Source organism: Lonchura striata, chromosome 9 (genome assembly GCF_046129695.1).
Source record: "Lonchura striata isolate bLonStr1 chromosome 9, bLonStr1.mat, whole genome shotgun sequence".
Lineage (NCBI taxonomy): Eukaryota > Metazoa > Chordata > Aves > Passeriformes > Estrildidae > Lonchura > Lonchura striata.
Window position 1 is genome coordinate 28,660,764 of NC_134611.1, and position 26,961 is coordinate 28,687,724.

General features: G+C 46.1%; 1 protein-coding gene across 1 annotated transcript in view; it reads left to right on the forward strand.

Annotated features, from left to right (window-relative positions):
* Positions 1 to 598: 598 nt before the first annotated feature.
* Positions 599 to 26,961, forward strand: part of PLA2G4A (phospholipase A2 group IVA) — a 70,142-nt gene continuing 43,779 nt past the window's right edge. The window contains exons 1-4 of the mRNA XM_077785514.1: positions 599 to 651; positions 16,418 to 16,520; positions 16,680 to 16,818; positions 23,116 to 23,197. Coding sequence (XP_077641640.1) covers positions 16,786 to 16,818; positions 23,116 to 23,197 — 115 coding nt within the window. The 5' untranslated portion in view covers positions 599 to 651; positions 16,418 to 16,520; positions 16,680 to 16,785. The remainder of the gene's footprint in view (positions 652 to 16,417; positions 16,521 to 16,679; positions 16,819 to 23,115; positions 23,198 to 26,961) is intronic.

Below are 26,961 nucleotides of genomic sequence, written 5' to 3' on the forward strand. Positions count from 1 at the left end.
CTTAAAATTCCACTTTTCAGATGGAAGTGTAAAGTGGACCAAAGGGGACTGAGTGATCCAGCAACACCTTGGTGGACCTGGCCAAGGTCCACAGGGCACAGTCACCGCTGTTTCAACACCCATCCTTTCAAAACCAAGAGTCTGTAAGTGAAAGTGTTAGACGTGCAAATGTTCACGAGGTACTTGAACAGAATGAAAGCGTTTTGTGGTCACACCTGCTGAATCAAACACCTTGAGGAAGGCATATTCCCACAGCAACATCTACCGCCGCCTCGACAGCAAGGCCTTTTTAACGCAGGGGATATTTTAATGCAAATTCCGTTTATTTGGTTACTCTTGTCTGCCACATCAGTCGCTCGCTCCGGCTCCGGCCAAGCGCTCCCCACGGCAGCGCTCGGGGCTCCTCCGGTGACCGCAGCGCCCGGAGTGACGGAGCCGCCGCTGTCCCCTCTCAGCCGCTGTCCCCTCTCAGCCCCTGTCCCCTCTCAGCCCCTGTCCCCTCTCAGCCGCTGTCCCCTCTCAGCTGTCCCCGCAGCCCCGGCCGGCGCCTGGATCCTCCTTAAGAGGCGGTGGCGGCGCGGGCCCCTCCCCGCCCGAGCGCGGAGCGGCCGCGGCGGGAGCGGAGCGGCCGCGCCGGCGGAGCCCGGAGCCGTAAGCGCGGGGTGGGAGCCAGCGGGGCCGCGGGGCGGGCGAGGAGCGGCGCCGGGAAGGGGCCGTGCCGGGCCGTGCCGGGCCGGGCCGGGGAGCCCCGCGGGGCGCAGTCCCTGCGCGGACAGCCCCGGCCGCGCCCGGCCCTGCGCTCGCTCCGCGGGGCTCCGAGAGGTACGCGGGAGGCAGCGCGGGGGGAGCGGGCGGTGGCGGGTCCCTGCGCGGCTGCCGCAGCTCCATCCCCATCCTGCCGGCTCAGCAGGGATTCAGCTTCCCCCGCCGTGCCCGGCCGCTGTCCCGCGGCTGGCACGGCACGGGCACCGGCGGGGAAGCTCCGGCCGTGCGAGCTGTGGGGAAATGCGGCAGGGCGGCTGCACAGGGAAGGTTTTGCAAAATGCCTGCGAGAGCAGCGTTTCTCTTGGGTCTGATGTGAGAGAAATGCCTGTAAGGGATCTGGTCATGGCCTTTAGCAGGTTTCTGTTCACTTACATTGGTGCGGTCACGGACCAAAAATGACGGAATGGTTTGGGTTGGGAAGACCCTAAAGCCCGTCCAGTGCCACCCGCTGCCGTGCGCAGGGACACCTTCCACTGTGCCAGGCTGCTCCAAGCCCGGGGCAGCCTGGCCTGGAGCAGCCTGGTTTCCATGGGGGCTCCCTGTGTCCTCAGGGACCCGCACGCTCACAGGTGCGGGGTGAGCTGCTCTGCCAGCCCTGCCGCACCTGTGCAGAAGCTGCTGCCCCGGTCCTGCTCCCCCAGCAGCCCAGGGCTTTGCGCTGGGGTTTGTCCCTTCCCTGGGGAGCTGGAGCTGCTGGTGACCCCTGCCCACAGCTTGACCTTGTGCCTTCCCTTTGGGAAAAATCCCTTCGGCCGCCTGAAGTGCTGAGTGCGGAATTTCCCACGTGGATGATGGGATGCAGACTGAAGCTCCAGCCCCAAGGGAGGAGCAGTGGTGTGGCTAGGACTTGTAATTGCAGTGGATGTTCCTGGCAGGAGATGCTGTTCTGCACCTCAGTAGGGTGAGATGCACGTGAAGCTATTCATGCATAAGATCAGCTGCTTTGTGGTTACCAAGAGTTGTTCAGCCTGCTAAGGATTCCAGACAGAAAGCATGAATCTAAAACTGATGTGCTTATTTTTTTTTTTTTTTTTTTTAGTGAGAAGTTTTCAGTATATAGTGGCGATAAATGCTCTTTTTAGCACTATTGTCTCTCCAAATCTTCATGTTGGCCCTGTCCACCTTCCTGCACTCTCTTGTTCCCCTATGGCAGGGATCCATAACAAAAGAGAAATGCAAATATTGATTTATGCTTGAATCACATAAATTAATCTCTTCATACATGCCCAGTCAATCTACACTGGAAAAACACGCGTTTGACTCTTGGCACCAAGTGGTGTTTATGACATGTTTTTCTTAAAAAAAATTAGAAAAAAAGCCAACCCCCCCCCCAAAAAAAAAAAAAAAAAAAAAAGAGAAAAAGCTATCCATTGCTGCTGTATCACTAGAGTTGCATATTTGATTTCATCTTAATTTGAATATATTCCATTGAACACTGTTATCACAAGTATAATTTTCATGGCACTTTGAATAGGTTACTTTTGCCAGCTTGCCTAAAACAGCTAGAATAGGAAATATTTCAGGTTTTGCCATAGTTTTTCCCTTCAGTTCTTGAATTTTCATACCACAAAGGGGAAAAAACATGATCATGGGGTGAGCACTATTTCCCTCCTGCAAAGCCATTGAGCAGACTTCACTGACACTTTGGATAACCTCAGTTCTTCCTGGCAGTGCCAAGGGCTGAACCCAGTGCAATACAGAAATGACCTTCTGGGTGCACATTGCTGCAGGAATAATGGGAATGGCTCTGCTGGAGTGTTTGAATTGATGTGCAGTATCCAGGGATGTGGCAACCTCGGTGACTTCCATGTGGGTTGGAACAGGACAGCCTTGGCAGTAGGACTGGAGACTAGGGAGCTGTGAATTCAAATCACATAAAGTTAATTGAATGGCTTGGGATGGAAAATACCAGGGGTAGCAGCAAGTAGCATCCAGAGAAGGAAGTGTCTCCCCCTTGTACCCAGAAGTTCAAGTATATGAAAACTGACTACAAAATATGAGAAAATCCTTTTTTTCCCCCATGGAAAATTTCTAGCTCAAGAGGTAAAAGCTCAAAGTATAGTATGGCCTTGTGGTGGTGAATGTGGAGCTGAGAGATTAAATTCCAATTTACTTTTTACCTGACACATAACAGTACTGTGGAGCAGTCTCCCTATCCTTCAGGGCACTTATCCGCTGTATCTGGGGGAGTGGCCTTGAGGGAGCAAAACAGAATTCTTAACTAATTGTTTAGTTGACATTGATGGGCAAGTACATGTCAAAAATATTGGTGCCTTACAGTCTGGACATGATTCAAGCTATAAAAGCAGGTCCTTCCCTACAGCTCTGGTTCAGCTAGGGATTCAGCTTCCAGTTAAAGCCTGGGGGGAACTCATGGGAAACACTTTTAAACTGAGTTTGCCACTGGTCTGGTTTTATTTCATTTGTCTCTTTCTAAAAACAGAAGCTCTATATAATTTGTGGAAGAATTTGTCTTTGATTTGGTGGGCAGAGGCAGCAGGATCTTGCTGTGAGGTGATGAACTCTTGTCTGGGTTTGCTGTGGCACTGATATAACTGTGTCTTTTTCAGTAGTCTGAAAAACAAATCCCAGAACCTGCCTTAGTAATGGAAATTACCTCATCAATGCCCTAGGTTATAATGTGATGTAGTAACAGAATACTTTCAAAAGAATTCTTCCTTTTTTAAAAAGAAGAAAAAAACCAGCCCCTCATCACCTTGGTATTCAGACTTTCCTGAGAATTTTCATTTACTGTTTACCTCAGAGAGATGACCCAAATTTCCTGACTGTACCAATTTCCAGTAGCCTGTGTGTCAACGTCTGGAGCAGAGTTACTCAGCCCATGAGGCAGGGATGGAAGGTGGGCTCTAGGACAGGGGAAAGTGGTCTCCAAAGCAGGACCAAACTGAGCACAAAAAACTTCCAATATTTTCTTTTTAAACAAATCATGGGGAAAGCAAAAGGGCCTAGTAAACATTTAAACTTTTTTTTTTTTTTTAATGAAAAATATTGTGGCGATACTGCAAGTGAGAATTCATGGACTTATTTTAGAAATATCAATTAGTTCTCCAGTTTGAACACATTGTGGAGGTGTCCACAGCCAGGCTGGATGGGGCTTGGAGTAGCCTGGGCTGGTGGAAGGTGCCCCTGCCCGTGGCAGGCGTGGAACTGGATGGGCTTTGAGGTCCCTTCTGTGGTATTAAACAGAATGATGCAGTTTCTGTAAAAAATAAACCAATGGTGTTGATGAGGAGAAAATATCAGCCATATATTGACAGATGTACAGATTTGACTGATTTTCTCACGAGTACATTAGGGCTGTCAGCAGTGGTGCTTCCTCAGCCTGTGCTGGTCCTGTCTCAGCTGGCAGCTGTGCCAGGGGACACTGCAGCTTTTCCCCAGGGTGTTTGCCTTTCCCAGAGAGTGGGTTGTGGGGATGACACTTCCATCTCAGCTCACACTTTTGCTGCGTGCTGGTAATTCCAAGACTCTCAGCACGTGTGGGGAAGTGTGGCAGCAGCTCTCTGCCCACAGAGAGCAGGCACCACTCTCCCAGGTATTTTCCTGGGGAAGGCTGTGAGAAGATCAGAGGAAAGAATGAGAAACAATTCTTATCTCCACTTGTTGCACCTGCTGTTGTGCACATATGGAATGTACCATGGAGATCTGTTTACCAAAGGGTGATTTCTTCATTGGACACTGGATGGTGTTTGGATGGATTTGACCAGTTAGGTCAAAACTGCATCGGACTGGCTAAAAGGGTCACTGAGTTTCTTAATAAGGATAGTATAATATAGTATAAGATGATATAATAAAGCAGTTGATTGGCCTTCTGCAATCATGGAGTCAATGCTAATTATCCCCTGGCTGGGGGGCTGGCAAGGATGTTTTTGGGATCTGGACTGACAAACAGCCGGAGTAGGAGTCAGTGTTTGAGTGTCCCAGACTCTTTAAGTGATTCCTAGAGGAAAATCAGGTGCTTCCGTGGAATCCACGTGATTCCAAACAGATCTCTCAGAGCACAGAGGTGATGCTCTGGGAGTGCCCTTTGCTCTGTGCAAGGGCTGCAGTCTCTGGGCTTGGTGTCAGAGCTGGGTGAGTGGAGCCTGTGGTGTCTCTGAGCCCTGGGCTGCTGTCCAGGCTGCACAGCTCTGCTGGCAAGCCCTCTTTAATTGTGATGTTTAATCTCCTTCCAGATGAGTGGTAGCACTGGTAACTTGGAGAGAAAGATACAGGGCTGCTTTTTCTCCTGGTAACGACATTACTTCAGCTTAGGATGCTGAAGGTGTACTTTTAAAAATACAGCTAAGCCTGCAAACAAAAATATTTTTATTTCCAGCTTCCCTAAATGTGCAACTTTAAGAAGGAGACACAAAATACAGGGTCAAAAGCTTCCACATACATAAGTTGTAAACTATTTGAGATATATCAGTCGCATCTGTGGTTTTTTTGTAGTTATCTGATAGTAAAGCTGCTGAGCTGACTAATTTTTGATATTCATCTGGTATTTTCCTTAGAATGATTTCAGCATAAATCAGTAAGACTCGTAATTTCTTTTCCTACTAGTATTATCAGTGCTTATATCTTTTGCAAAGATGAATAGGAATATGCACTTCTGTAATAAATTATCCTTTTCTATTTACTGGGATTATAAAGGTCCTTATTTATGCACACACAGAGATCTTATTATAAGGTCTATACAAATTTGTATTTCTTGCTGTAAGCGGCAGTCCCAGCCCCCAAGGGATTGCATTTTATGAAACATGCATGAAGGACAGGACTGATAAGTGCAATGTTGGGATAGATGGAGCTGATGGAGTAAGAATTGGGTGCACATGTCCAGGCTGTCTCATCCCATCTGCTCCATGGCCTTGGCCAGACCATGAAATAGAAAGATTTAGCCTTACAGGTTCAATGTGAAGCTACTTTTTGTGTTGTTTCCCTGTCCCTCCCACTACCATGTCTGTTTTTTAAGGGTAGAGATTATAAATAGGATTTAATTACTAAAACTGTGTTTCTCATGCATTTAACTTACTGCACTGTCACATGGATGCTAAAAACAAATGTCCCCAAGCAGAGGTTCCATTCTGTCCCATCTCAGGGGAAAGCAAACAGCACCTGTAGATGATTGCACTGAACAGGGAGCAGCTCTGGCTGTGGCATGCACCATCACTTTGCATGCCCCATCCCAAATACTCTGCCTTTGGACCTCACATGCAAAACTGGAGCTCTATGCAAAGCCAGCAGCTGCTGCCTGATCTGGCAGTACTGGAAGAAACAACATAAAACAACATTTTGAGGAGAAGGTGGTTGTGGAATGTGAGTATATGGAAATTTTCTGGTTGATCCTCTTGTGTTCTGTTTTTCAAAACTAGCCTATAATGGAGAATTTTGAAATACTTTTGAAGTGCATCTTTAATTTAATCAGTATGGATGTGTTTTGAAGTGAACATTGCAATAGTGACCATCTCTCATCCTAGACAATTTCTACAAAATACAGAACTAACTATTCATGTGCTGCTGTTCTGTTTGAATCCTTTTCCTCCTTAATCCAAGCAGAATGGGTCATGAGTTTCCAACCATAGCACTGAGTCTAACACCCCTTTCTCTCCTGATAAAGGCAGGACTCTGCAATTTTCACAAACCTGGTGTTTTTGGACTGTTGTATTGTGAAGAACAAGTAATTTTCTCCGTGTAACCAAAGCCCCACAGCTGTGACTTAAGGACAGTGCTGGTGAAAAACTTAACAAAAAGGGAACAAAGCTTGTACAGCATCTGAGAGGAGGGTGCTGGGAAGCAGGTCCTGGCTTTCCCTAAATCCAGAGTGTTTTTATGGGTGTGTTTGTTGCAGTGATGATGCTCTCAGGCTCCCTGCTTTCCCAGGCACTGTAAGGTTCCCTGAGGAAGCTGCTCTGAAGCCTGTGCTGCTGGTAATGAGAACCAGCTCTTTTAATGACAAAGCCTGCCAACATCTTGCATTTCTCTGGCATTTTCCACTTGGAATATCACATGTCCACACAGGTTTTTGAGTGATTGCATTCAGCTGGGGCATGCTTCCAAGTGTTACTTTGATTTTTATATTTAAATTCCTTTTTCCAAGAATTCCAAATTTTCTTTATTTATTATTATTTTCTTTATTTATTTTCTTTTCTTTGTGCTTATTTTCTTTATAGAAAGTCTTCTTGAAAAGTGGTCAAACACCTGTGCTGTGTACTCTCTGCCCTGTAATGTGTCAGTCATTTCCCTTTCACCACAGAGCCAACACATCCATGGGTGTTTCATATGCTGAGAGAGAGTTTGAGTTGGCAAGGGAGGGAGTAAGCCCTCAGTGTCTTAAGAAATAGTTAAATTAGAAGCTTAGGTAGTTTGGTAAGAGAGTAGTCATAGTTCATTTAAGTTTCCTGAACCAATCTTCTGTGCCTCTGAGAGGAGCATGAAAGTCCCCCTTGTGTCCCGGATTTTGCAAAGCTCTTTTAACAAAGGGATATGCAAATTTGGGGTTTCTTCCTCCCTTCGATTGCTGTCCTTTTGCCTTTGAAGTAATTTTTTTGTGGCTCCTTAGTGACTGAGAGTTACTGTATCACACTTCTGAAATCCATGTTTAAGTTGCTGTGTTTTTATGGGTTTTGTTACTTCTGTGGGTTTTTTCTGCTTTGTGTAACTGCTGGTACTGGTAGAGTCATATTACAGTAAAGAGAAATTTACCTTTTTTTTTATTATTATTTTTCCAATAATTCTATAAAGATATTCTTTAATACATCAGTCTTAATCCATCTCCAAAACCTGAGTTGGGAATGTTGGGCATTTGTTTGTAGTGGCTTCAGTCCTTCCCTTCATCTCTCAGGGCTTGACTGTGTGTCTGTGATAAGAGTTAAGATAAGATAAGAGTTAAGATAAGAGTTATCTAAAAATGAAGTGGCACCTGATTCAAAGCTTTCCTCCTAAATCAGCAGGGGTGGCACTGTAGCTCGTGCCACAGCTCGGCGTTTTCTCTGTTGGAATCCCTGAATCCATCCGGAATGGTGGGGCAGAAAAGCCAAAATTCCAAATGCAATTGAATGCATTTGGAACAAAGCAGGAGCAGGGCCTGGCTGGCAGGGCAGGGCTGGCAGAGCTGCCCAGGATGCTGCCCAGAGAACGTGGGGAAGTTGTGAGAGCCACGGCACAGGAAGAGGAAGGAGCCGGGCAGGGGCAGTGAGGCACCGCTCCCAGTGTGGTCCCGGAGCAGGGAGGTGCCACTGTGCCCTCCCCAGCAGGACAGGAGGGTGAAGGAGAGCCCAGCCAAGTCTGGTGCAGAAAATCAAACCCCTGTGCAAGTGCTTTGCCAAGATGAGGTTGCCTTCAAACACAAGCTGGAAACTCAGGAGCTGCTTGCTCCTGAGAGGTTGTGGCTGCTCCATCCTTGGAAATACCCAAGGCCAGCAACCGGGGATGGTGAGTGGCATCCCTGGGGGTGGAATGAGATGAGATGGTCTTTAAGGCCCATTCCAACCCAGACCAGTCTGGGATTTTGTGTAACAGCTGAGATCCAGGGCTGAAGGTCTGCTTGGCCAGAGGCTTGGCTCTGTGGAGCCAGGTGGGATTTGCTCCAGGTCTGTCTTTGCTCAGCAGCAAAGATACAAGATGCTTGGATACAAGACAAAGATCACTGTCATGGAAGTACTTCATTTCTCCTCTCAAAAATGTAATATATGTGTTGGGCATGTCTATGTTTGTCTTTGTGTCTGTGTGTAAAACATATATTTATGTTACTTACTCAGACTCCAGCTTGTCAATAGCCATGAAATATTTCCATATAAATTTTACTCTCAGCATTTAAAGAGGCTGAAAAATGTCAGCGTCAGAAGTTTGTTCATGCTTACTTTTACTAGAAAGTCCAGACAGATTTCCTTGAGTGACTCTGACTTTGTCATGCTTTAAATGCTGTGACCATAGAGACCAAAGGAAGTGCTGCACAATTGTCCCCTTGGCTGCAGACGGTGACCAGAGCTCGTGTTTGGAGTGAGGAGCCCAAAACCAGAAAGTTGAGTCACATTGTGCAGACATGACGAGTGGGAGATGACAAAACATACTTTGTGCATGCAACCCTTCCTCCAGCCTGGCAGTGCCAGCAGCCTGGCCGGGGCTACAGCCTGTGCCAAGAGGCCAGGAAATCCCCAAACTTGATACCAATTGAACTGAAAAAGATATTGAAAGGAAATATTGACCTTACGGTCAGCTAAATTTGTTTTACATGCGTTACTGATGGGAAGCTGGCTGTTAAATTTTACCAGCCCATTCCATTTTTAGCTGATTTTTTGGGGTTTTGTGTGACACCACTGCCTAACTGTAGTGCAGAAGGACTGTCAGCTGCCTCAGTTGAAGTGAGTGCATCAGGCACCTTCACATGTTGGATTGTCTCCCCAAAACCCCATAAATACTTAAATAAAAGGTTATTCTAATGTTTTCCCTAGGGTTTGTTGTTTTTTTTTTCCTAAACCGTTCCTACTTTGCAGCAGGGAAGCAAAAGAAGGGGAATGAAGGCGTGGATAAGTTACACATCTGTAAGAACCAAGCCCTCATGATTTTAGTAGAATCTTTAAAAGGCATTGGCTCAGAGATACTTAGAAGTTGGCTGAGCTTGGTGCTGTCCCCAGGGAACAGAGTTGGATTTGGAATGAGAATTTTGGAAGCTGATTCTAGAGCTCTAAATCACGCAGCAACAGTTCTTGCCACGGTACCAGTGAGGCTTCTGGAAGGGGGACCCTGAGGTTTTGGCAGGCAGCAGCTCTTGACCACAGCACAGCAGAGCAAGTGGAAAGTTTTGCCAATGCTCCAGGTAAGAAAGAAAGGCAGGGAGGTTTTTTCCCTTCCTTTCCCCCCTTCGCATGAGCTTTAAAGGAATATAGTCAACAAAAAGCTCTGCCCAGTCAGGTGTTGCAGTTGAGATGTCTATCATTTTATTTTAGGAGTTCTTGCATAAGTGTTTGCATTCCTGGCAAGACTTTGGAAGCTGCCACTGGCATTGAGTTTTTTCATTTCAGAGAGTCTGACTCTGGGTACTTGGGACACCCAATATCTTGAAATTGAAAAGTGAGCCTTAAGCTTGGCTTCCAAAAGTGAAAATACCCTTAAAAAATAACTGTCAAACATTCCTGGAAGTGTCCAAGGCGAGGTTGGGCAGGGCTTGGAGCACTCTGGGACAGTGGGAAGTATCCCTGCCTGTGACAAGGGGAGGCACTGGATGGGCTTTAAGGTTCCTTCCAACCCACATCATTCCAGGATTATATGATGGAAAGTTTATTTGTGGAATAACTAGGTCCCAAATTCCTACTGTATAGAAATGTTGGGCATTTTTCCATCTGCTTCTCCTAATTGCACTGTGCTCATAGTAAATGACCTGCAGAGGTGGGCTTGAGCAATGCATTCTAATTGGTTCAGGTCCATATCCTAATAATTGTTTTTCATTGAACTTCCATCAGATTTTTCATGTTCCTCTTTGTTTCTTGGCTTTCTTGCTGGAAAACAAGTGTGCTGCTTCCCACATAAGCCTGACCTATGCAGCGGGGATTACTGGTCAGCTGCCTGAGGTTTTTTGACCAATTTTGAGACTCTGCCATCTAAACTCTGCCTCGTGGCTTTGATTTCTGTAGCAAAGGACAGTGATTGTTGCCATTTTTAAAGAGTATTCTTGGCATCTCTCAGCTGAGTTTGTTGTTCTTTCTCAAGGCTGTTTTTTATTTCCAGTGAAATTTCAGTTGAAGGAAAATATGATGTTGAAGAACAGTTATTTACATGTATCAACTCAATGAGCTGTTTCATTTGTTGAAAAAATTAACTCCTTACTTTGAATTTACTCAGTTCCACTTTGAAATCCTCCTGTGAGTTGGCCATACAGCGGGTTCACACATGGGTTTTTCTCATAACCTCACAGGCTGTTGCAGCGAGTGGTTCTTGTTAAGTCCCCTTTGCGTAAGCAGGATAATTGTAACATAAACCATTGTGCCCTGAATCAGTTGCCTCTTCCTCAGACTTGCAGATGTTGTCTTTGGGGAAACTGCAGCACTTGGCTGGGTTCCAGCCCAGGGAGCTCCCATGGGCAGTGTGACACAGGTGTGGGTATTCAGGCAGAGATGCTTTCAGCCTCTTGAATATTCCTGCTGGGGAGGCCATTCCTTGCAGAATATAAGATAGGGAGGGTGTTTTGAATCCAGCCTAATTCAAGTTTATTAAAGGACCATTTCTGATGCCATTGACTCACCAAGCCTCGCCTCCTGTATCATGGAGTGTATCTGTGGCTTGATAATTTTGCAACTTTAGTCTTCCTCACTTTTGGCCTCCCAAGTAGCTTTTAGCACTAGAAAAGGAGAAACTTTACACTGGTGGTGATTGTTGGGACTTTTGCAGACTTTCAGCCCTGCTAGAGTGTTTACAGCCCTCCTTCCACTGTTGCTGTGTCACCGATACTTTCCGTAATTGCTTACAGGCCAACAAGTAATCTTTAAAAAAAGATTCACTATCTTTTTATCTATTACCTCCCCTATAGCAGGAAGTCAGATCTTAAAATCTCCTGTCTAGCTATGCTGTGTCAACTTCCTTGACAAGCTTCACCTCACAGTGTCCTCCAAAAATGTGGCACAAAGGTTGGACTTTTTGCCTTTCTGCTCAGAACCCTTCCTCCCACCCCATAGTTCCTTAGCAAGGCATGGGGAGAGCAGTCATAGAACTGCAGAATCACTGGGATTGGAAAAAGCCTGTGACTGATCCCCACCTTGTCACCAGCCCAGAGCACTTCCTTGGACACCTCTAGGGGAGGGGACTCCACTAAGGGCAGTCCATTCCAATGTCTGACAACCTTCTCCATGAAGAAGTTCTCCTGATGTCCAATCCCACAGCCTGAGGCCGTTCCCTCTCCTCCTGTCCCTGTTCCTGGGAGCAGAGCCCGACCCCCCGGCTGTCCCCTCCTGTCAGGAGCTGTGCAGAGCCACAAGGTCCCCCTGAGCCTTCTTTTCTCCAGGCTGAGCCCCTTCCCAGCTCCCTCAGCCTCTCCTGGTGCTCCAGCCCCTTCTCCAGCCCCGTTCCCTGCCCTGGACACGCTCCAGCCCCTCCAGGTCTCTCTGGCTGTGAGAGCCCAGAGCTGGAGCAGCACTCGAGGTCCCTCAGCAGGGCCAGCACAGGGCACAGCCACTGCCCTGGGGCTGTGCCACACCAGGGCTGGCACTGCCCCAGGGGCCATTGGCCTCTGCCCGCCTGGGCACACCTGGGCTCATTTTTAAGTTCTGTCCCCAGCACCCCCAGGGCCTCTTCCAGCTTTCCAGCCACTCTCCCCCTCAGCCCGGAGCTGCAGGGGTTGGGGTGGGACAAGGCCTGGACCCAGCACTTGTCCTTGTTGTCCCTCATCCCTTTGGCCTTGGCCCATGGGTCTGCTTGGCACATCAGCAGAGAATTCCCTTTTCCGTTTGTGGTGGAAGTGGAGTGATGGGTGCCCTACATGGAGTCAGAGGTAATCCTTCCTCCTTGTGTGGGAAGCCCTAAGTTAAGAAATAACATTACAGTGATTTTCCAGGATGCTAGACAAAGTCATGTAGAAACAGAGTATTTGTTATTTCTGTTATACAATCACAGGATCAATCTAACCAAATAAAATGCTGTAATCTGATTTGATACAAATGGAGGGTGACATTCATACAAAAAGTCTGAGTCATTACTTAGCGTATTCTCTACCCCTTACTCTTCTCCTAGTAGATTGAAAGTTAATGACTATGTTGGTGAGTCACACGTTATATTTAAATTTGTTCGTGTCTTTGATTTTTTAAGGAGAATTGGACAACTTGATATAAACAACCTTCCTCTAATGATTTTTCTTACACTTGAGAGACGTATTCTGGCAATGATATTTATATTGTGCTGTGTTTACTCATTTTCAGGGCTTTTCCACTTGGTGAGACTAACTCCAGAGTAAGCTTGTGCTCAGCATGGGAAAAATCTCATTATTCTCCTTATCTTTTGACATATCCTGTACAAATGAATTATCCAGGAATGTACTGAGAATGAAAATGTTCCAGTAATAATCTCTGTCAATGTGCTTGTGTAGCTTCTTCTTGTGAGTAACTGTGTTATAGTTGGTCTTCCAAGACAACAATCCCTTCTGCACTTCAGTCTGTCGCCTCAGGTGAATATAAGCTGAGATCACAGAAGGCTATTGACTCAAGGAGTGATCCAGCTATCCACTGATAGCTTGGTACTGATGGTGTCTGAAACTGTGCCTGGCAATGAAACAGGGCTAGAGGTAGAGTTTACTTTGGGTGAAAGTAAGATTTAGGCACTTAGGGAAAGGCTGGCTCTCCATGACAGGGCTGGGATTTATGGCACTGGGAGAAAGGGAAAGGCTAGCTCTCCATGACAGGGCCAGGCTAAACTGTGGCTTGTTTGCTGTGTAATTAGTAAATTTGTGTCAATTTGGACAGTGACCAATAAAACAGTGAGAATCAGAGGGTCATGGAATGATTGGGGTTGTAAGGGACCTTAATGCCCATCCAGTGCCACCCCCTGCCATGGGCAGGGATACTTTCCCAGGTTCCTCCAAGCCCCATCCAGCCTGGCCTTGGGCACTTCCAGGGATCCAGAGGCAGCCACAGCTTCGTGGGCACCCTGTGCTAGGGCTCACCACCCTTAGAAGGAAGAATATCTCCTGTATGTTGAATCTAAATTTCCCCTCGGTCAGTTTGAAGTCGTTCCCCCTTGTTGTGTCACAATTCCTGATGCAGAGTCCCCCTCTGGCTTCCTTGTAGTTCCTTCACATCCTGAAAGGCTGCTGGAAGGTTTCCACACAGCCTTCTGTTCTCCAGGTAACTTAATCTCTTCTTTGATTACCTATAATGTACAGTCAAACAGTATGGCAGGCTTAGTTAATGTTGGTGGTGCTGCCTTGAGGTGCTCTTTCTTTGGGAAGGAATGCTGTCAGCCCCAGCAGCAGCACAGTCACAGATGGTGTGACACCACCAGCTATCAGGGAAGCAAAACAACCTGTGCTGGTAATATCAGAGTGTCCTTGAAGATGTGTTCAGAGGCACTGCTTCCCCTGCATCTGCCAAGGGTGGGGCTCACCAACTCCAGCTCAAGGGCAGGACTTTGTGTGTGCTTGTGGTACAGCCCTGAACTGGTTATGGTCAGCCTGGGGCACAGGAGGCTGAGGGCAGAGCCCAGCAGGGGCTGCAGCTCCTCCCGAGGGACAGCTCCAGTCTCTGCTCCCTGGGACACGGACAGGAGCCAGGAAAGGGCTGGAGCTGGAGGAGGAGGGTTTTCCTGGATACCAGGAAAGGTTCTTCCCCAGAAGGTGGTGGGCACTGCCCAGGCTCCCCAAGGAATGAGCACAGCCCCAAGGCTGCCAGAGCTCCAGGAGAGTGTTAACAACGCTCCCATGGATTGCTGGGGTGTCTGTGCAGGGCCAGGAGTTAGACTGGATGATCCTCGGGGGTTCCTTCCCACTCAGGACATTCTGTGATTCCATGAGGACTTTCCCTTTAGGCTGTGTGGGATGGACAGCATGTAGGGGAAGTGTTTAACAAGATAATTTTGGGATTACAGCTCTATTTGCTGCAGATGTTTGCAGTAAACATGCTTCAAGACTTTCTTCACGGCTCTTGATGAGTGTAATCAGAATTTCCTGATTGTGCTGTATTTGGCTCCTCTGCCACACTACAATTTTTAGATCTAGAAACCTCTTTGTGTGCTTTACCCAAACTCCGTGGGTAATGCAGTGTGAGCTTCCAGAGGGTGTGGTGTAATTAACTGATTTGAATTAAATCCACTGTAAGGGATTAAGTGTTCAAGTCACATAAACGACTGCTTGCTCTTGAGATGTCCCGCTGGCTCTGGGAAGAGCATGGATAGCTGTCCCTCTGCCAGCCCTGTGCAGCATCCCATGAGCTCTGTGCTCTCAGTCAGTTCTCAAGTCCTCTGCCCTGGTGAGGGCAGTGATGAACTACCATAGAGTTGGTCCTCCTGGGGGGGAAAGAGACTCCCACATGGACTTCTGTCTCATTTCCCCCAGTTTCCCCTTTCCCTGTCCTCTCACTGGCTTGGTATCACCCCACCCTCCCCTACAGACCAGTTCCTCCTGCCCTCAGCTCTGCCCCCTTAACTCTTCCCCTTCTGAAGCTGCCTGCACCATGTGGTGGTCCTCCTTCTCGACGGCCCTGCCCGCGGGCCGCGCTCTGCGGGGGCGTTGCGATGCAGATGATGACGTGGTTGTGTTTTTGTCCATCTGCTCGAGCCGCGCCTCATCCAGCATGGAGGGCAGATGGCGCCTGGGGACTCGCCCTGGCCCCGCAGCCGCAGAGGCTGTGTCTGCAGCATCACCAGCACGCTTCCTGCAGATGTTGGAACAAATGAGGCGGGGGCTTGTAGGGAGAGAGCATGATCTCATGTCTGAGCCAGTCGAGGGATCATCTGGGGAACTGGAACTCTGCCTTTAGGATGCAGGACGCTAAATTGAACCAGGCTTTTCGTCCTGGGTCTAACCTGTTCTCTTACTTCACCAGACAGAGCAGTATCCTAGGCTTGGTTTTGTGTATCCTCTCAAAGTGAGTGTGGTAGCTGGCTGTGCACTTAGGGGAAATGAGTATTTTCTGGTTTTACAAATTTCCTCTCCATTATGGTGATTGGGTAGCTCCTGCTGTTCCCTTTCCTGGATTGTCTTCCAAGATGTCAGCAGTTCCTCCAGAAATGATATAGCTGGGCACGTTTACCATGATTTTCCAATGCTGATATCTTTCTTATTCATACTTCCTCAGATAAAAATGAATAAATAAACCCAGGGTGATTCCTAGCCTCAAACTATTGTTAGGGCTGACAAGGAAAGGGTGGTCAGGCATGACCAGGGAAGTGAGGGAATCACTGTTGCTGGAAGCGCTCAGAAAACGTGTGGAATATGCGCTTTGGGATGTGGTTTACTGATGGACCTGGCAGTGCTGGATTAATGGTTGGACTTGGTGATTCTGGAGGGCTTATCCAGCCTTAATGATTCAGTGATTAAAGAAAGGACATTGTAATGTTCTAATGATCATAATGAAACGAAATTGTTGTTATGCCTTCATGTAGTTGCTCAAGAGCAAAGGTTTGGAAGTGATATATACAATCATTTAGGGCTTATCCTGCTTTTTCAGATTTAAGCGTTAGGAATCATTGCCTTGAGACAAAACCCCAAATGGTGCTTCACTTCTTTTCACTTTAAAATTTCTGCTGATGGTTCAAGTCTGATGATGGTCCAGCTGGATCTGAGAGCTGATCCTGCCCAGCAGTTCACAGAGTTTTTTAAAGATGCGGAAAGAAATAACCTCTGGTACTTTGATGGTTGAAAACAGTTCTGACTTTGAAGGCCTCTGGTGGGCCCTGATCTTCACCGAGGGCTCAGAAAGCAGTGGCCTATGGAGAGCCTGTGGAAGAGCCATGAAGTCCTGGTTTTGCAGTGTGCCCTTCCAAGCCTCTGGAACATCTCCAGACAGCCGGGATAGCCGGGAAGTTGCATACAGCCCCAGCTGGAATTGCTGTCCTGGATTTACAGAGGGCAGTGTTGCTGCTCCTGCAGAGCTCACAGTTGTAACTAGGATTGTAATGCCTGGAAGCATTTATGGGACAAATAAAATTCCTCTATTCTTTTGTTTATCTGTAGAGCTGCTAGAAACACTGGCATGACTGGAATTTAAGATACTTGATTCCTGCTCTTACCCTGAGGTAGAGGAAATAAGCACGAGAAATTTCTCCAGCTCAGGCAGGTAAATACCTATATCTATATAGCTTATAGTGAAATTAAATTATTGGTAAACATGTGAATTTTGGAAACCTTCTTAATGAGTAGGAACTGATTTGCTTTGCAAAATACAGTTTAAAAGGAACAAATTAATCTTAATTATATCTTCTTTTTTATTTATCAGTTGAAGGACCTTTCATACTGAACTCTACTCTGAAAAAAGTGGAAGCCTCTCCTGTGTGGGATTGAAATAGATACTTGGCAGTTGCCTTGAATAAACTACGTCAAAAATGTCTATCATAGATCCTTATCAACACATTGTGGTAAGTAGCAGTGAATCTTATATATATATATATATATATTTATATATACACACCATCTTCTCTGATATATATATATATACCCTGTCTTGTATAATGCCTTCCCTGCTGGAAGTTACTCTAAATAAGCACGTATCATTGGAGTTGTTATTATTTCCTTCAAGAAATGGTCGGTGTGTCAGCTTTCTTCCTTACAGTGCAGTTTTGGAGGGGGCAGGAGGTTGTACTCTTTCCCTTTTCACTCTTTCCCTTTCCATTACTATAAATGGAGAAATAGGTTAATAATTTGGGATATTTAGATCTTAAACTGGTGTATGTCACTAATGTTGGTTCAAAAAGAATCCTCAGAATATATCGTGCAAACTCAGAGTGAGATGATCTGTGCCTCTCAGCAGCACACTGTCACACTGTGCCCCTGCTCCCTTCCTCCTGCTTTATTCCAGTGTTCCTGCTGCATCCTTGTCCCAGCTGTCACCCCCTTGGGCTGGCAGTGAGCCAATGGATCCTGCTGAATGAGCAAAAAACCTGTCCAATACAAAATTAGACAAAAATTTCTTAGGGAAAAATCCTTCCCTGTGAGGGTGGGCAGGCCCTGGCACAGGGTGCCCAGAGAAGCTGTGGCTACCCCTGCATCCCTGAATGTGTCCAAGGCCAGGCTGGCCAGGGCTTGGAACAGCCTGGGACAGTGGAAGGTGTCCCTGCCCATGGTCTGGAGTGGCACTGGGTGGGCTTTAGGGTCCCTCCTAGCACAAACCTCTCTGGGATTCCATGGAAGGGGTAGAAAATCCATTCTATGCTGTTGAGCTCAGGGGAAGGTGAGCTCATCCTGTGGACGTGTAGAAGTAGGAGCAAGGGAAGGAGGAGGGAAATGGGAGCAGAGCTGCCCTCAGTGGCTCAGCAGCCTCTGAATGCAGCTGTGCTGGAAGTGAGTTTCCAAAGCAAACACTGGAATGGCAATTCCTGCCCAAGCCAGAATCCAGAGCCACACTGGGTGTGTTCCTATACAGGGGCTGCTCGTCACAGTCCCGGGCTGACAGCAGCAACAGTGAGGTGTCCCCAGAGATAGCTGCCACGCACTTGTCACAGTGGTTTACTTTTGCATGGCTAAAAATACTCCCTGTGCTTCCTACAAGTGATCTCTTATCAGCCCTGTGGTTTGTGCCCCATGCACTCACATCCTCCACACCAGTGTGCAGCCAGCAGATGTCAAACTGGCTTCTACTCCCTGCCCAGTCCTGTGAACTGCTGGGAGGGAGGACAAACCTCAGGGTGATGTCTGTGTTAAGACAATACTGACTTAATTCCTTTCAGCATCAGTGCCCTCTCCTGGATGGATTGCTTGGAATGATCTGTACCTTTATGGGAGTGGTTTCTGAGGCACTCGGTTATATATTTTATTAAATCACTTACATAAAAGGACTTTTTTATACCAATAATAAACAAAATCTAGCTGTCCTACATATATAATATAGTAAATAAAAAGTGTGTGTAGTAAATGTAGTTATAGCTCCCTGGGAATGCTGAACTGTTGCTGTGGGAATGTTGCTAATTCCAGAATCAACACTGTTCATGCAAGAGCTGATCCTTTAATTGCTTGGAAAGTGAACGGAAATCTTTGAAGTTTTTTTAATTTGAAAACTGAAATCCCGTGGAAAGTTTTATTGCAATTTTGAGCAGTCATGGGCAGCAGGCTCACATCAATGCAAAATTACTGGATTTAAATCATATTTGGCATTAAATTGCTCAAAAGGATTCTGCATTTTCCAGAAGTCCTTGTGCTGACTGTTGTGTGTTTTTTGAAAGACTCTGAGGTATAAATTAAGATGTTCATTTTATGAAAGACTCTGAGGTATAAATTAAGATTTTCAGAAAGCTGCTGCAGATGCAGACAGAACTGAGTATTCAAAGAATGCAGAGAATTAAAGTGTGTAATACCTCTCTTCATTTACTTTGATATGGAGGATAAATATTATAACAATGGAATAAACACTTCAAGATAAAATTTGTGTGTGGGCACAAAAGTTCATCTTAACTGTAATACCCTGTGAAAGAAGAGCATGGAATTCCATGAAAATCAATGACTTAAGTAAACAGGCAAATATTTTCGTTTGTCCAGCTCCATTGTTAGCTCAAGTGTCCTTAACACGAAGGAAGTAAACCCATTTAATACCTGTGCAGTCTGCCTGACTGCCTGGCACACGGAATGCCAGGGTCCTGGTGGAGCTCTGCTCTGTGACTCAGCATTCTGGAATATGACAAATGTGATTTTGAGCACATGCAAATCCCTGCCTCGCTGGGCACGTCCGGAAGGGCAAAACCCGCCCATGTTCCCGGAGATCCTGGGGCCGTGTCCCAGCCCCTGGTGGGAAGGGGGTGGTGTTTTTCCCTAAAAGAGGGCAAAGCAGATAATTAGGGAAATTTTACTGAGGGGAAGGAAAGCACTCAAAGGTGAGAGAGGAACAAAGGAGAGCTGAGGTGTGAAAACAGGAGATGCTGAACCATGGCCGCGCAGTCATGGAAAATGCTGTGGATTGAACAGTGAACACTGTCCACCCGAGTTTCCATAACTCAGAAAACCCATATTCAGACAGGGCATGGTGAAAAGTTTTTGGTTTTTCTCGTTTCCTCTCTAAATTTATGGAGGAAGAGGAAGTGAAATGAAACACATGTGTAAAGCAGGTCACTTTGCATGGTGTATTTTAGTTTTTTAAATCCATAGAATCCCAGAATGGATTGAGTTAGATGGGACCTTAAAGCTCATCCCCACCTCACTGCCATGGGCAGGGACACCTTGCACTGGAGTTGATTGTGAGCTTTTGAAATTTGTAACCTATCCTAGATTTTTAAAGGAATGTAGATGTTGCCCCTCTCAGTGTTGCAACGTTTAAGTGATTTATTTACCATCATCTGTTTTTCAGAAGTACTTGAGGTATTTGTACAGATTTTTATCAAGACTTAAGGTGAAGGTGAACATAAGTCACTTGAGAAAATTCATCTTAGTCATCTAAACTAGCAAGGGCTGGATTTGTAAAGGCCTTCAGAGTCAATACATTTCTCATTGTGTTTTCAGGGGCCTTCATCAGAACTCCTACTGAAAAAACTAACTAAGAAAAGGCTTCTGAAATATGGACATTTAGGCCTTTTGATCTCCTTAGAAACTGGACCCTGAGTGGAAAATTGCCCTAATTTCCCTTTGCACTTAATTTGCACGAAAAACATTTATTTTGGTGTAAGAAGAGATCTAGACTTTCGAGCTTCCTGTGCGTATCTGTATATTTATTTTTTCTTTACTAAGAGGGAGATTGTTTATTTCAGTAGTGGCAAATTTCTTCCAAGTGTATAACTATGGCCAAATTTTAATAACTGTGTATAATTCTAATCCTCAGTGTGTTGTTTTGGGTGAGGCTCAGGGAAAGAAGATACTGCTTTTCTGTTTTGCCAGGCCTCTGTGTTTTCACATGCCTTTCAGAGGATCCCAGTCTTAAACCAGACTTAATTGTCCTGGCAGTACAACAGCTGGAATGATGGAGGTTGCTGCTTAAGTCAATAAAAAGCAATTTTTTGTGAAGTCATTAGTAAAACAGTTATGAACTTGTAATAGAAATAGGTGATCTCTGTGCTGCTGTGAAGAGCAAACTGGGAAGTGGTGGCTTAGCCTTGCTTTGATGGTAGGCATAAGAATTTAGGAATATCAGTTTAGGCATATGGGAGATGCAAGCAAATTACTTTACAGAGTGCTTGTTATCAGGGAATATTGTGTAGTATCCCCCTTTTCCTGCCAGAGGTGTGGGACATCAGAATTGCACATGAACTTCACCTATCAGCTGAGAACTAAACCCAGCATGCCCATGTCCCATCCTTGTCACTTAATTATAACTCCACTCTTAAATGCTCAGTGATCTCTGATTTGAGGTCTCCAGTGAGGAGTGTCTTTCTTGACAGCTGAGAAAAAGGAGGAGGATGGTGGGTTTGTACTTTGAGCTGTATCTTTTAATTACAAGGTTGGGTATGACAAAGGAAATGCTTCAGTCTGTGTGAAGAAACTGAGGCCAGTTGTGAAACGAACTTCATCAATCTGACATACATGGGAGATAATAAAATAGGGAGATAATAAAGCAGCTTTGAACCTTCTCAGACAGCAAACTGGAAATAGGGGGCAGCAAGAGCCCGTGGTTTATGGAGAGTCACAGCTTGTAAAAGTTCTTGGGGCAGGGTAAATGAAACAATCAGACAGAGTGGGATGGCTTTACATAGTTGTGTTCCCAGCCCTTCTCAGATAGCCATGAAAATCCCCATTTACCCCACTGTGGAGGAAAACTTTGGGCTTCTTTTTGGCCTGTAGCAGAGGCAGAAATTTGTTCAGGCTGAAGTCACATCCTTCATCCATCATGGAAGCTGCAGTGCAGAAGGTGATGGATGTCACTCAGTCATTGGGATGTCTTCATGTCAGCCCATGGAAGGCTGTGAAATAGGTGTTACTCCTTAGGAACTCTGGCTTCCCACAGCTGAACCCTCTCTGCTGGGGCTGATGAGGTGAGCAACATCCCACTGGGACTATTGGGAAGAGCCTGAATTCCCCTTTCCCTGTGGGTGCTGAACCCTTGCTGTGCCAGGATGCTTTCAGTGCCCCACAGCTGGCATTGCCACAGTTTCCCCCCGCCTGCTCATTTGGTCTTGGTTCCAGATAACTCCTGTGGGTGCCAGGGGAAAATTCAGGAACCAGGCAGACAGTCCTGGCTGGATCCTGCAGCAGCTGGCACGGCGTGGGGGTGATTCCAGCCAGATAAAGCAGATAAACTCAGTGTCTGGGTCAGGCATGGCTGCAGTGAAGTCACCCCTGGGTGGCTGTGGGTGTTTTCTCCTGGAGGCGTTGCCACAGGGATGTGGCTGTGCCTTGGCACACCTCAGGCTGCTGCAGGAGTTGTGTTGGTGTCACTGGAGGTGCTTTTTAATGACTCCTGACTCAAATGCCACTGAAGCGCTCACAAGTCACTTTGCTGTCTTTAGAAGATTAGTTTTGGCTTTCCTTTTTTTTTTTTTTTTTTTTTTTTTTCTTTTTCTTTCTTTTTTGAGAAAATGGTGTGTAACCTATAAGATCTTAACTTCTTTCTTTATTCATATGTGAGGGATCCAGTTTGGCTCAGGTCTCTGGGTGTGAGCTGTAGACACAAAATAAGGAGGCTTAGCTGAAACAACCAGTTCTGAAAAAAAAGGGGAAGGATCCAGATGAAAAAAGAGCAGAAAAGCAGCAGGCAGAGCCTGAATAAGCATGTCCCATAGCAAGGGTATTATCTATGATTTTGAATGAATTTCAGTGAATTTCCTGATGGTGGCCTTCTCCCTGGTTGTTTTGGTCCCAGTGACTGAGTTTATTTGAATGTCCTTCACAAGGTCAGTGGGTGGTTAGGAAAAGATAGAAAATATACAATTGTGTGAGACCTGATCATGGCTTTAATACCTCACATTTCCTTCCAATCTCTGTGTCCCTGTAAAGGCAGTATTGGCTGCCCTGCAGTCTGCACTGGTGATTCTCAGTGGTATCCAACAGGTTGGTCAAACTCAGGGCTATGTAGATAAAGCCACAGTGCAGCCGAGTTAATGAGCTCTTTTATTAAGGCTTTTGCTTTTTGTTTCTTAATTTCCCATCTTTTCCTACTTCCCTGGTTTGTCGAGGACACACGTGCTCCTCGGAAGGCAGCTCCTGCTGTGTGTTTGGGCTTTGCAGGAAGCGGGCACCTCCAGAAAGTGCATGAAAGGTGCTGGTGACTGTTTTAACAGCTTGCTTTGTACCTTCCTTACATTGTCTTGAGGCTGCTTTCACACTGAATATCGATGTGTACTAGAAGGTGCAGCACCAACTCTACCCCTTGTGTGTTCACTGTGCATTTATCTGCTCCAGAACACAGACTTTGAAGTAATTCCTGTCATTCTTTTTCGCAGGGGAAGGCAATTACCAAGACAAACTGTAAAATAGCCCATTTTTATTTTTCCCTTGCCATATTCAGATGGTTCCTGCCTGACTAAACGCCTTGGAGCAGGTTCTGTGGTGAGGAGGAGTGTTGTTGGTTGAGATTAGTAGGTGTGGCTGCAGGAAAATCCAGCAGCCCCAGTGCAGGTACCTCTTGGTAAAGCTCCAGGGTGCAGTTCAGCTTTAGGATGCTCTATCCAGTATGAGTTTCCCTTACGTTTTGACTGGGTGATTTCTCTCTCTGTGTTTTTGGACAAAATGAAACCTTATTTTGATAGAGGGGGTGTTTTTTGGTTCTGGAGCTTAATCACCTCTCACTATCTGACTTTCAGGTGGAACACCAGTACTCACACATATTCACTGTGACAGTAAGGAAAGCCACAAATGTCACCAAAGGAGCCATTGGTGACATGCGTGAGTATCTCTCTCTCTGTTTTGCTTTTCTTCTTTGAGCCTGGGCAGGGAGAGGGAGATGGTGATTCAGTGTGCATGAAGTGGTTGAAGTGGTTGTCAGTGGGCTGGTGGTGGCTTTCTGTCTGTCTTGTTAAAGCCAGGGCAGTGTCCCCGTGTCACTGCTCACTCTCACTCAGAGAGCAGACCTGCCGGTCCTTCTTTCCATTGATCCAGAAGGGCTGAGCGAGGTAAATGATTTACCTACAAGCCAGCAACACCTACAATTAGCTTTTTGGCTCAGTCAGAAGTGCTGTGTGAGTGCAGTGAAACTGGAAATTGCTGCCACCTCACAGGGCTGTGGTTTGCTGGGGGAAAGAAAGAGCCCAGAGCTCTCTCTCTGCTGAGTCAGTGCAAAAAAGCAGAAAAAATGTAAGGCAATAAAAAAAAAAACCAAACACCCAAATGGGCCAGCAGATCTTGTGGTGGGGAGATGGATGACACCAGCACTTCTTCCTCTTTCTGGGAGGCTGCTGAGCCTCTGGACTTCAGAGATGAACAGGAAACCACTAGGAAGAATATCTCTGCTCTGCTCTTAAGGAGGGAAGAAGGAGAGAATATTGGCTGAATCTGCAAAAAGAGTATTCCTTCTTCCTTAGGTCTGTCAGCATTTCTCTCCCTTTTCCCAGTGCTTGCAGGCTGGGGGCAGGGAGGATTAGTGTGGCGTTTGGCTCCTGCTCTCCCATCAACCTGATTGGACTTTTATGTGTTTATGAAACACATAAAAGTGTTTCCCAACTCCTGGAAAGTACTTTTGGATAGAAGTACAGCAACTGCTCTGACCCACAGCTTTCCTTCAGGGGGTTTTCATAATTGAAGTTACTGTTGAAGCTAAAATTGCAGGAGGGTTACTTGAGGAGGGGGATGTTCAACAGCCACAAGTACAAGGGAAGAGAAGGGAGCCCTGGCAAAGGGGAAAAGAGGGAATTAGGAGTCTGTCATCCCCTGTGGGATAAGGGGAAGGAGCACGCAGGGAAGATGCAGTGGTGTGTGTATGTGTGCATATAGATAAGTATAATTTCATACATACGGTGGTCTTTAGATAAGAAGGCCTTGGGAAAGGTGCTGGAAGAGTGGAACAAGGAGCCCATGAGTTGGTGTGAGTAAGAGGATGAGTTAAATGGAAAGACACAGGTTCTACACAGGTTCTTGGATACAGGAGTCTGTCATGAGGCAGTGTGGGCAGCATGGGCAGGGGAAAAAGGGGAGGTTGAAGTGGGGACCCCATGATATGACATTAAAGGGAGTATGGAAAGGGTGATGAAATCCAGAAGATCGTGGCAACTTTGTGTATCAGAGCAAATATGGCCCTATAGTATAAATTTCAAATATTATCCTTCAATATAATTGTATCTTTTTTTCTAGAAAAAAAAATCCTTTTATCTTAGCAAGTCATCAAAATCAAGAAGCTGCTCAGGAAGAACTTTTTATTTTGATAAAACCTGCCAGAGTGATGCTGTAGAAGGCCATTGAAACCTGCTTGGCTTCTTGTCTGGGACAACTGCCAGAGCTCAGTAGCCTGAGGCATCCCCAGGCTGGGGCATCTCTGGGTGAGCTTCAAGGACCCAGGGCTAGTCCTTGGGGTCCTGGCAAATCCCCCAAAGTGAGAAAAAAACAGATTGTTTCTTCTTTCTTCTTTTTTTTTTTCTTTTTTTTTGAAAATTAGAAGTGTTTTTATTTCCTGTCATGGGAGCCTGGCAGCTACTTGATGAAGTGAATGATTGTGTTAATTACTGTGGGGAGGTGTTTGAAGCTATGAGTGGGGAAGGGCTTTACACTTGATTGTGCCAACCTATACATAGATAGATATGTAGATATAGATATATTTTATATATTTATATACATACATATCTATCTATATATATATAGATATAGATACACTTATATATATATTTGTTCTATTTGATTTGCCAAGAATGAAACTTGTTGAGGGAATTGCTGAACTTTTCCATCAGGTTTTTTTCTCAAGGACAGGAAGATGGCTGTGACATGTGTGAGCCCTGTTTGGGGTGGGTGCCTGAATTTCACTTCCCTCACAGACACTCCCAAACTGTTAACTCTTCTGGAGGGCTGCCCTTAATTTTTTTCTGTTGTTTTTGCTCCAGGTTATGAACTAGAGGTGCTCTGGTAACAAGAGAGTTAACTTTACATTGTGGCGTGCTGGAGCCTGGGGCAACATGAGGGATTTTGTTTTGCTCTTCTTTTTTTTCCATATCAGGCTTTCCAAGACTTTCTGGAACAGCTCTTAGAGATCTGAGCAAATCTAAGTTTATGAAATACGCTGAAGTGCTTTGTATGATATTTTTCATCTGGGGGCTCTGAACTCTCCCTGTGCTGGGTTTTGGCTGGCAGGTCTGGTGTGTGTGGTGCCCCTCACAACGGGTGGCATGGAGGCACTGGCTCCTCTGGCATGGCCATCCACACCTCTGTCTCCTCAAGCCCTGGCTGGGCAGATAGCCAGTATTTCTAGAAAGTTTTCTGAGATTTCTTGAGCTCTTCATGAATGGCCATTTTGTCATTCTGTGAATCTGTGTGGGAGTGATAAATGAGATTTCCTGTAGAACTCACCACCCAGGATGGTGGGAAGGGGGCAAAAGAGGTTTGAGGGCAGATCCTTTCTTTCGCAGCAGTTCATTTAAGTCCCTTCTTATTTCAGGTTTACTGTTGCTTCTCTAGAAGTCCTTCCTTTACTGGTGTCACTTGTTTCAGTTTTAGTGTCCTTGTCTGGGTGACTCCCACACCCTGGATTCCCTCCTGTCAACATGCAGGTGATGCAGCTGCAGCTTTACAAAGGTTTAAATCCTGATTTAGAGGCTGCTGCTCTGGTAGGTGTGCTCAGCTCCTGTCCAGCCTGGGAGGTTTGTGAGCTGAGTAAGTGCAGCAGATGGGTGCTGGGTGACCTTGGCTGGCTGCTGTCACTCCCTCTGTCAACAGGATGGGGACAGAACATGATGAAAGGGTCACATGAGGACATGGACAGCTCTCACCTCTCACCCCTATAGGCAAATGGGCTCAGTTGGAGAAAATTACTGTAGTTTATTGCCAGTTAATTGTAGCAGAGTAGGACAGTCAGGAATAAAGCTATACCCACCTTGTGCTGTACACCTTCCCTTCTTTTCTGCTGTATCCCTCTGCCAGATGTCATTGGGATTGGGGTCAGACAATTGGCAGAAACACAGTTCAGTGAAAAAGAGGACAAAAAAAAAAATATATATTAGGAAGAAATTGTCCCCTGTGAGAGTGGGGAGGCCCTGGCACAGGGTGCCCAGAGCAGCTGTGGCTGCCCCTGGATCCCTGGAAGTGTCCATGGCCAGGTTGGACAGAACTTGGAGTAATCTGGGATAGTGGAAGGTGTCCTTGCCCATGGCAGGCAGAGCTTTACAGCGCCTTTCAACCCAAACCATTCTAGGATTCTATGCCCCTGCTGCCCAAAACCTGCTACATAAAGCTATTACAAGGCCAAAAATCAGAAAATCTACATGGTTTTGGTGAAGATTTAATTATCTTAATTGCTTAGCTTGCTGCTGATTGTAAAATCACTTATCTGACTGGATCTCTGGCCCAGTGAGCTCCTATATAGCAGATGTGTAGTTTTGAGTCTACTCAGATGCCACCCAAACTGTAGAGCTTTTCCTTACTTCCATGACAGTACAAGAACTTGTAGGGAAGAAAACAAAAAACCAAACAAAACAACAGAGTCCCAAACTGCAGCATTGTGGAAGAGAAAT